Genomic DNA, 9,986 nt, shown 5'->3' with positions numbered 1-9,986 from the left:
AGAATAGTAGCTTCTGTGTATATTATAGAGAATAGCAGTCCCTGTGTATATTATAGAGAATAACAGCCCCTGCGTATGTTATAGAGAATAGCAGCCTCCGTGTATATTATAGAGAATAACAGCCCCTGTGTATATTATAGAGAATAGCAGCCCCTGTGTATATTATAGAGAATAGCAGCCCCTGTGTATATTATAGAGAATAGTAGCCTCTGTGTATATTATAGAGAATAACAGTCCCTGTGTATATTATAGAGAATAGCAGCCCCTGTGTATATTATACAGAATAGTAGCTTCTGTGTATATTATAGAGAATAGCAGCCCCTGTGTATATTATGCAGAATAACAGCCCCTGTGTATATTATAGAGAATAACAGCCCCTGTGTATATTATAGAGAATAACAGCCTCTGTGTATATTATAGAGAATAACAGCCCCTGTGTATATTATAGAGAATAACAGCCTCTGGGTATATTACAGAGAATAACAGCCCCTGTGTATATTATAGAGAATAACAGTCCCTGTGTATATTATAGAGAATAGCAGTCCCTGTGTATATTATAGAGAATAGCAGCCCCTGTGTATATTATAGAGAATAACAGTCCCTGTGTATATTATAGAGAATAGCAGCCCCTGTGTATATTATAGAGAATAGCAGTCCCTGTGTATATTATAGAGAATAGCAGCCCCTGTGTATATTATAGAGAATAGCAGCCCCTGTGTATATTATAGAGAATAGCAGTCCCTGTGTATATTATAGAGAATAGCAGCCCCTGTGTTTAGAATGGAGAATGTGTATACCCTGTGTATATTTTGGACTATAATGGATCCTTTGTACATTGTCTCTGTAGAAGCTGGTGCGGAATCTATCAGGGTGAAAAACATCTCCTGTGTATGTTACAGAGCGATGTCCCTCTGTGAATGTTGGAGATTTTCAGCACTGTTACATATTAAAGCAGGTTATTTCTCCCCTGCTTGTGCCTGCTGCGCCCATGCCTTTAATGGGTTTTGTGTCGGCCGACAGCAGCTTCCTTTAATGGCCAGGCTGGGAGTTTCAGCCACGTCACCGACCCTGAGCTGTGCCGCAGTCCCGAAAGTTGGGGCAGAGTTTGTGAAGTTTACAAGTCGGGAACCGCTGCAGGATGAATGTGTTCAGGCTGTCCGGGGATGTCTCCCATTTACTGGCGATCCTTATCCTCCTGGGGAAAATGTGGAAATCTAAATCCTGCGTTGGTGAGTGAGGCACCCAGAGAAAGGGAGAGAGAGGAGGGAGATAGATAGATAGAGGAGAGGAGGGAGATAGAGGAGAAAGAGATTATTAGAGGAGAAAGAGAGGGATTATTAGAGGAGAAAGAGAGAGAGAGGGATTATTAGAGGAGAAAGAGAGGGATTATTAGAGGAGAAAGAGAGGGATTATTAGAGGAGAAAGAGAGGGATTATTAGGAGAAAGAGAGGGATTATTAGAGGAGAAAGAGAGGGATTATTAGAGGAGAAAGAGAGGGATTATTAGAGGAGAAAGAGAGGGATTACTAGAGGAGAAAGAGAGGGATTATTAGAGGAGAAAGTGATAGAAAGAGGAAGAGCTGGAGATGAGTGAGAGCGGTGGGGGAGAGGTGAAAAAGACTTAGAGAGAAGAAAGAAAGATAGAGGAGAAAGAGCAAGATAGAGGAGATAGGGATGGGAGGGATAGAGACTTTTGGGTGGAGAGAGCGGGATATAGAGGAATAAATGAGAGAGGATAAGGAGAGGGGGATAAATAGAGAGGGATAAGGAGATAGAGGGGGAAATAGAGGGAAGGATAAATAGTGAGATGGGGTAATAGAGAAAAGGAGAAGGGAAATAAAGGGGGATAAGAGGAGGGAGAAATAGAGAGGGATAAGGAGAGAGGGGGAAATAGAGAGGAGGGATAGAAAGAGAGGGAGGAATAAGGAGACAGCAAGAAAGAAAGAAGGATGGGGGCGTAGGGATTGAAGTGAGGGAAAGAGAGAGAATGTTGGGTAAAGGTAGAGGGAAGGGATAGGGAAGTAGAGTAAGCGAGGTGCGTGGGGATGGAGGAAGAGAGAAGGGGAGGGAGAGGGGAAGATGTGGGAGAGAGAGAGAGGGAGTGAGGAGGAGATGGGGAGAGAGGAACCAAGCTGAGAGAGAGGATGTGATGGATAGGAGAGAGGAATAGAGATAGACAAACAGGGATGGGGAGAGAGTGGAAGGGGATGAGTGAGAGAGATGGATAGGATGAAGGGGAAAATGGAAGGGTGATGGGGATGGAAGAGTGGGGTTGCAGAGAGAGGGATGGGGAAAGGGGGAATGAAGGGGAGGGATGTTGAGGTGGGGGTGGGCAGAGTGGGGGATGGGCTTGCTCTGACAGTTCCTTGTTCTGTCTGTCAGGTATCTCGGGGAAGAGCCAGCTTCTGTTTGTGTTAGTCTTCACAACACGATACCTGGATCTGTTCACCTCCTTTATCTCCGTCTACAACACCATCATGAAGGTAAGATTCTGACTGGCTGGAACAGTAGGAGGATTCGATTGCTGAGTGTTGGGTGTGAAAGAACGAATCAGTCTCCCCGTGTGAGGAGATAAAACCTTCAGAAAGCCCAGAGAGATCGTGATTCACTTGTAGAGCCATTGATTATAGGGCAGTGCATCATGGAAATAATACTGAGGCCATAAAGAGTGTTATCCACTGATTAAGATTTCATTCCTGTCCATCTCCTGTTGAATCTGCACACGCACACACACGCACTCTCTCTCTCTCACACACACACACACACACACACACAGAATAAACCACCAGGTTTGAATGAGATACATAGAATCCCTACAGTGCATTTAGCCCCTTGCGACTGCACCAACTTTTACAGATTATCTTAGTCAGGCCACCTTCTCCACCCTATCCTTGTAACCACACACATTTATCATGGCCAATCTACATAACTACATATCTCTAGACACTAAGGGGGCAATTTAGCATGGCCTATCCACCTAACCTGCATGTCTTTGGACATTAAGGGGCAATTTAGCATGGCCTATCCATCTAACCTGCACATCTTTGGACATTAAGGGGCAATTTAGCATGGCCAATCCACCTAACCTGCATGTCTTTGGAGCGCTCGGAGGAAACCCAGGCAGACATGGGAGAACATGCAGACTCCACATAGACAGACACCCGAGGCTGGAATTGAACCCAGGTCCCTGGCGCTGTGAGGCAGCATTGCTAACCACTGTGCCACCCATTAAAAAGAACTATCTTGAGGGTGCAGAAGGAAGTAAGTGTGGATGCTGGATTTCAGATGTTACATCTTTGTTCAAACGGGGAGGGGGGGTATTGAAGATTAAGTGAAGCTACTGCAGGCCCATCAGTCTAACGTCAGAGGTGAGGGAAACTCTGAGACAATAATTTTGTCAACAGTAAAGTGGTTGGCAAAGCGATGTGGCAGATAGTGAGGAGGATGGTGGAATTGGGCAGACACCTGGCAGATTTTGTGGAGGAGTTTGAAGAGATGCATAAGGAGAGGCAATAGTGGTAACAGTTTTAAGGAGGTCGGGGCAGGGGGTGTGTTAAACACAAATCATTGAAGGTGACTGGTCAAAGTTGAGTGGACAGTTTCAACAGAAAAGTTTCCGACGGAATCTTTGGCTTTATTGACGGAAGGGTAGAGTCCAGAAACAAGGAAGTTCTCAACAACCACTGGGGTAAGCCTCAGCTGGGAACACTGGCTGGAATTCTCCGGACATTCGCATCCCACCATCACTGCCAGCGGGAATTTGGCACCCAAGCCACGTCTTCGCTGCAGCGGGACTGGAGAATCCCAGACGAGGTCGGAGAAGTCGATTCTGGGCCTCACACTTCAGGAAGGCCTGGGATGGGCTTACCCGAGCGTGCCCAGGGATGAAGGACTTCAGTCAAGGTGGGGTGACTGAAGGAGGGAGGCTGGGAATGAGACAGAGACATTGGAGGGTGGTTCAATAAGAGGAATTAAATTCTACAAGTAGTTAATGAGGAGAACTGGTTTCCAGTGACAGGGAGGGTCAGTAACCACAGCATGTGGATAGAAGGTCATTGAGAATTATCTTTTTCCCAAAGCGAATGAGCTGTCCCAATCTGGAATGCGCTCTCTGAAAGGCTGGTGAAGGCATTGTGTTCGACAGGAGATTAGATATTCCAGAGAGCAGGGAGTGGGATCAATTACAGAGTTCATGAAGAGAGCCAGCGCACATACGATCGGCCAAATGGTCTTTATCTCCAATGGAACAAGGTGGAGGCGATGGTCTAGTGGTATTAGCAGCAGACTATTAATCCAGAAATCTCAGCTCATGTTCTGGGGACCTGGGTTCGAATCCCTGCCATGGCAGATGGTGGAATTTGAGTTCAATTTTTTAAAATCTGGTATTAAGAATCTGCTGAAGACCATTGTCGATTGTCGGAAAAACCTATCTGGATCACTAATGTCCTTTAGGGAAGGAAAACTGCCATCCTTATCCGGTCTCGCCTACGTGTGACTACACCAATGTGGTTGACTCTCAAATGTCCTCAGGCAACTAGGGATGGGCAATAAATGTTGGCCCAGCCAATGACACCCACATTCCATGAATGAATAAAAAAAATCGTTTTTGATGCTGGGCACACTTGACTAAGAAATGATGTCATTCAGATTTATAATTCTACAACAGTGGTTTCATGGCCTTTATTGTAGACTTCTAATTTCAGATTTTTATTGAATTTAAATTTCACTATTAGCCACATGTGGGATTTGAACTTGAATCAGGAATCCACTAGGCAGGCTCTCTATATTCCTGGTTCAGTGACAATACCACCATGCCACAGCCCCCACCCTGTGTCAAAACCCAGCCAGAGATGCTCCAAGTCCATGATAAACCTGAACCTTGTCCCCCAATCAGCTGTTTGCTTTTGTTTAAATCTTTTTTTTTAAGTTTATTTGTCAGTCACAAGTGGGCTTACATTAACACCGCAATGAAGTAACTGTGAAAATCCCCTAGTCTGCTGCACTCCGGCGCCTGTTCAGGTAATACTGAGGGAGAATTTAGCACGGCCAGTGCACCCTAACCAGCATGTCTTTCGGACTGTGGGAGGAAACTGGAGAACCCGGAGGAAACCCACACAGAAATCCCCAATCCTGTCAGTGCTTAAAAGACCCTCCCTGCACCCACCCATGGGGAAAAGGTGCAAAATCTGTATAGACAGTGACCCAAACCGGGAATCGAACCCGGGTCCCTGGTGCTGTGAGGCAGCTGTGCGAATGTGATGCTGTTACTTTGTCTTAAAACAGAAATGTAAACTAAAATTGCAAGTGTTTGAAAAGGAGAACGCAAACCTTTTCTAAACAGACCCTTGGTTGAATCTGTGACCTTTTGTTAAAGATTTTAATAATCCATTCTGTGTAACCTTGCTGCCTTTTTATTTATTGAATTTTAAACACTTTTGATTTTTTCAGGTTATTTTCCTGCTCTGCTCCTACATGACCATTTACCTGATCTATGTGAAATACAGCTCAACCTTTGACCGAGAGAACGACACATTCCGCGTGGAGTTCATCTTGGTCCCCAGTTGCCGGTCCTCCTTCCTTGTCAATCATGACTATTCTCCATTAGAGGTGAGTCCGGGGGAGCTGTTTCCCTGCTGGAGTCCGACAGGGACATGTTTACATTGGGCGTAACGTTGATTCTGGGATCTGACGTATGCAGCTGACTGGGAGCTGGATTTTATGGACCAGGATTTGTCTCCGGGTTCTAGAGTCCGAGTAAACTCACCATTTTCCTGCAGTTTACCCTTCCGAATGTCAACAGTGGCCCAGTTCCTTAGACACTCAACTCCCACACCGCCATCCCCCACCCCCCACCCCTCCCGGGGTCCAGTTCCTCAGACACTCTACTACCACCGCCTGCCTCCTCCCCACGCCCCGGGGGTCCAGTTCCTTGGACACTCGACCCCCCCCCCCAACACAACTCACACTGCCCCTCTCCCCCATAGTCCCCCTTCCCACCCCCAACTCCACCTCCCTCTCCACCCTCTCCCGGGGCCCAGTTCCTCAAACACTCGACTACACCACCCTGCCTCCTCCCTCTCCCCCCTGGGGGTCCAGTTCCTCAGACACTTTGATTTTGATTTGATTTGATTTATTATTATCACATGTATTAGTATACAGTGAAAAGCATTGTTTCTGGCACACTATACAGACAGAGCATACCGTTCAGAGAGAGGGAAAGGCGAGGGTGTAGAATGTAGTGTTACAGTCAGAGCTACGGTGTAGAGAAAGATCAACTTAATGCGAGGTGGGTCCATTCAAAAAGTCTGACAGCAGCAGGGAAGAAAACTGTTTTTGACTCGGTTGGTACGTGACCTCAGATCTTTGTATCTTTTCCCGATGGAAGAAAGTGGAAGAGAGAACATCCGGGCTGTGTGGGATCCTTGATTATGCTGGCTGCTTTTCTGAGGCAGTGGGAAGTGCAGGCAGAGTCAGTGGATGGGAGGCTGGTTTGCGTGATGGATTGGGGCTACACACACGACCTTTTGTAGTTCCTTGCAGTTTTGGGCAGAGCAGGAGCCCATACCAAGCTGTGATACAACCAGAAAGAATGCTTTCTATGATGCATCTGTAAAAGTTGGTGAGAGTCGTAGCTGACATGCCAGATTTCCTTAGTCTTCTGAGAAAGTAGAGGCGTTGGTGGGATTTCTTAACTATAGTGTTGGTATGGGGGGACCAGGACAGACTGTTGGTGATCTGGACACCTAGAAACCTGAAGCTGTGGACCATTTCTACTTCATCCCCATTGATGTAGACAAGGGCATGTTCTCCATTACGCTTCCTGAAGTCGATGACAATCTCCTTTGTTCTGCTGACATTGAGGGAGAGATTATTGCCATCTCTCACCCTTGGTCCTGTTCCATGGGTGTTACGTGTAGAAATGAGACGAGTAATGAAATAATGGAGTCAAGAACTCTGGGATCATAAGGAGGAGGCCATTCAGCCCCTCGAGCCTGCTGCACCATTCAATACAATCGTGGCTGATCTCATCTCGGCCTGAACTCTCCCCGTTCCCCATAACCCTACACCACGTCACTGATTAAGAATCTATCCATCTCCTCCTTGAATGGATTTTGTTGTTCTGGTGTCCACAGCACATTGCAGAGGTAGTGAGGAGAGCGGGGTTGGGGGGGTGGGATGTGAGTGGCAGGATGTGTTGACTGTTGCCTCTCTGTGTACCCCATGTATCAGTGGAAGTCAGTGACACACTAGGGAATTTGCGGGTAGTCCATTATGGTGGCTCTTCACCAGCACCCCCCACCCAACATCCACCCACTTTTCCTGACCCCTCCTCTCCCCCACCCCCATTCTGCTGCCCCTCCCCCACTCTGAAATTGATCGCCTGAATATCTTGGTCACCCCCACCTTCCCTCCCCCACCCCCCAACTATCTTTGCCTCCGTGCTGACCTCTCTCCGGCTGCCTCTGTGACTGCTTTCAGAGGGACATTTATTAGACATTCCCGGGGAGTGGGCGGTGGTGGGGGAAAAGGGGAGGGGGCAGGAGGAGGGGGGGAGGGGGTAAAGGGTGGGGCAGGGGGAGGGGGTGGGGCGGGTGGAGAGGGGGGGAGAGGGTAAGGGGTGGGGCAGGGGGAAGCGTGGGGGGATGGGGTTGAGGGAGGGGGTGGGGAAGGGGGTGGTGGGAGTGGGTGGGCTTGGGGGGAGTGGAGGGGGATGTGGTGAGTGGGGGGGGGAGGGAGTGGGGGAGAAGGTAAAGGGTGGGGCAGGTGGGGGGGGGATGGGTGATGGGAGGTGGGGGGGCTTGGGGGGAGTGGAGGGGATGTGGGGAGTGGGGGGAGGGGGTGGTGGTTGCACTCTGGGCGTTTCCGGAACATTCTCCCTGTTTATGTTTCAGATTCTCTGGACTTTCTCCATTTACCTGGAGTCGGTGGCTATCTTGCCGCAACTCTTCATGATCACAAAAACCGGAGAGGCCGAGACCATCACCAGCCATTACCTGTTCTTCCTGGGCCTCTACCGTGCCCTTTACCTGGCCAACTGGATTTGGCGTTACCACACCGAAGGGTTCTTTGATCAGATTGCGGTGGTCGCTGGCGTGGTACAGACCATCTTTTACTGCGATTTCTTCTACCTCTTACGTACGAAAGGTAAGAACCCAAAAACTCATTCCCGCCTCCCCTCTCATCTGAGACTGCCCCCCCCCCCCGACTGGGCACCTAGAGACTGCCACCCCCCCACTCCGACTGGGCACCTAGAGACTGCCCCCCCCCCCCCCCCCCCCCCCAACTGGGCACCTAGAGACTGCCCCCCCCACTCCGACTGGGCACCTAGAGACTGCCCCCCCCCTCCGACTGGGCACCTAGAGACTGCCCCCCCCCCTCCGACTGGGCACCTAGAGACTGCCCCCCCCCCCCGACTGGGCACCTAGAGACTGCCCCCCCCCCTCTGACTGGGCACCTAGAGACTGCCCCCCCACTCCGACTGGGCACCTAGAGACTGCCCCCCCCCCTCCAACTGGGCACCTAGAGACTGCCCCCCCCCCGAGTGGGCGCCTAGAGACTGCCCCCCCCCCCCGAGTGGGCACCTAGAGACTGCCCCCCCTCGAGTGGGCGCCTAGAGACTGCCCCCCCTCTGGGTGGGCGCCTAGAGACTGCCCCCCCCCCCGAGTGGGCGCCTAGAGACTGCCCCCCCACCCCCCCCCCCCCCCCGAAGTGGGCGCCTAGAGACTGCCCCCCCCTCCGGGTGGGCGCCTAGACACTGCCCCCCCTGCAGGTGGGCGCCTAGACACTGCCCCCCCACCCCCCCCACCCCCGAGTGGGCGCCTAGACACTGCCCCCCCCTCCGGGTGGACGCCTAGACACTGCCCCCCCCCCCCCCCGAGTGGGCGCCTAGACACTGCCCCCCCCTCTGGGTGGGCGCCTAGACACTGCCCTTATGATTGGAACCATGAAGTCGACCCCTATTAGAGCCGACCCAGAAAATACCCCCCACCGGGGACGGGGGTGGTGCGGTAGTTGGGGGGGGGGGGGGGGGGGCTGGCAGCCGTTGTCCCAACCGTTGCGGGGAGGGGAGTTGTGGAGAGTTCTGGATTTGGGCCTTGGCCTCTCTGTTTCTAACCAAACCTGTCTCGTTTTGTTCTCAGTGCTAAAGGGAAAGAACATGGGACTGCCCTTACCCGTCTGAGACCAACGTCACATAGCAACACCTAGCAACTCGCCATAGCAACACTCGCCATATTGCACACCTTCTCCATGTACAACTCAAAGAGGAGAAACTGAAATTTTAACGAACAATTTAAAATTCGGGAGTTGGTGACAGGAGGGTGAAGGTGTTCGCGCTGGCGGCAAAATTTTCAACTTCCGGGGAGAGGTCCAACTGCAAAAATGATTCAGCCAAATCCAGTCACCCTCCTCCATTCTCCCCTCCCTCTGCCCTCGCCCTCCCTCTCCCTCACTCTGCCCTCGCCCTCCCTCTCCCTCACTCTGCCCTCGCCCCCCTCCCCTAACCCTCCCCTTGCCGTTCCTTTTCACCTCCCCTCACCTTCACCTTGCCCCTTCATTTCCCTTCCCTCATTCTCCCCTCACCCTCCCTCGCCCTCCCCTGCCCTCCCCTCACCCTCTCTTGCCCTCCCCTCACCCTCTCTTGCCCTCCCTTGCCCTTCTCTTGCCCTCCCTTGCCCTTCCATTTCCCCTCCCTTTCCCTTCCTCGCCCTCCCCTTCCCGATCTTGCTCTCCCCCTCGCCCTCCCCTCCCCGACCTTGCTGTCCTCGCCCTCCCTACCCTCTCCTCACCCTCTCCCTTTGTCCCCCTTGCCCCAGCGATGCCCAGCTCAAGCCCCTCACGTGGTATTCCTGACACTAACGCCTCACCCCCAATCCTGACCCCGAACCCTGTTCCTGTCGGACAGTAACATCCCCTATTCTCGTTGGTGAAATTTCCCTTTAAACCACGTGACCTACAGTGGCCAAGCATCATGTGACCAAATCTGTC

General features: G+C 51.1%; 1 protein-coding gene across 1 annotated transcript; it reads left to right on the top strand.

Moving 5' to 3' along the window:
- Positions 1-1,066: 1,066 nt before the first annotated feature.
- LOC145340449 (ER lumen protein-retaining receptor 3-like) lies at positions 1,067-8,144 on the top strand (the record flags this gene model as incomplete). The annotated part of the gene is made up of 4 exons (XM_080184915.1): positions 1,067-1,229; positions 2,382-2,482; positions 5,448-5,606; positions 7,892-8,144. Coding segments are annotated over exons 1-4 (604 nt in total), but the record flags the coding sequence as incomplete, so codon positions are not given.
- Positions 8,145-9,986: the final 1,842 nt, after the last annotated feature.

The sequence above is a fragment of the Carcharhinus amblyrhynchos genome, unplaced genomic scaffold (assembly GCF_965287045.1).
Source record: "Carcharhinus amblyrhynchos unplaced genomic scaffold, sCarAmb.v2.hapA chromosome_1032, whole genome shotgun sequence".
In the NCBI taxonomy this organism is placed as follows: Eukaryota; Metazoa; Chordata; class Chondrichthyes; order Carcharhiniformes; family Carcharhinidae; genus Carcharhinus; species Carcharhinus amblyrhynchos.
This window is presented reverse-complemented; position numbering and strand designations above follow the sequence as displayed.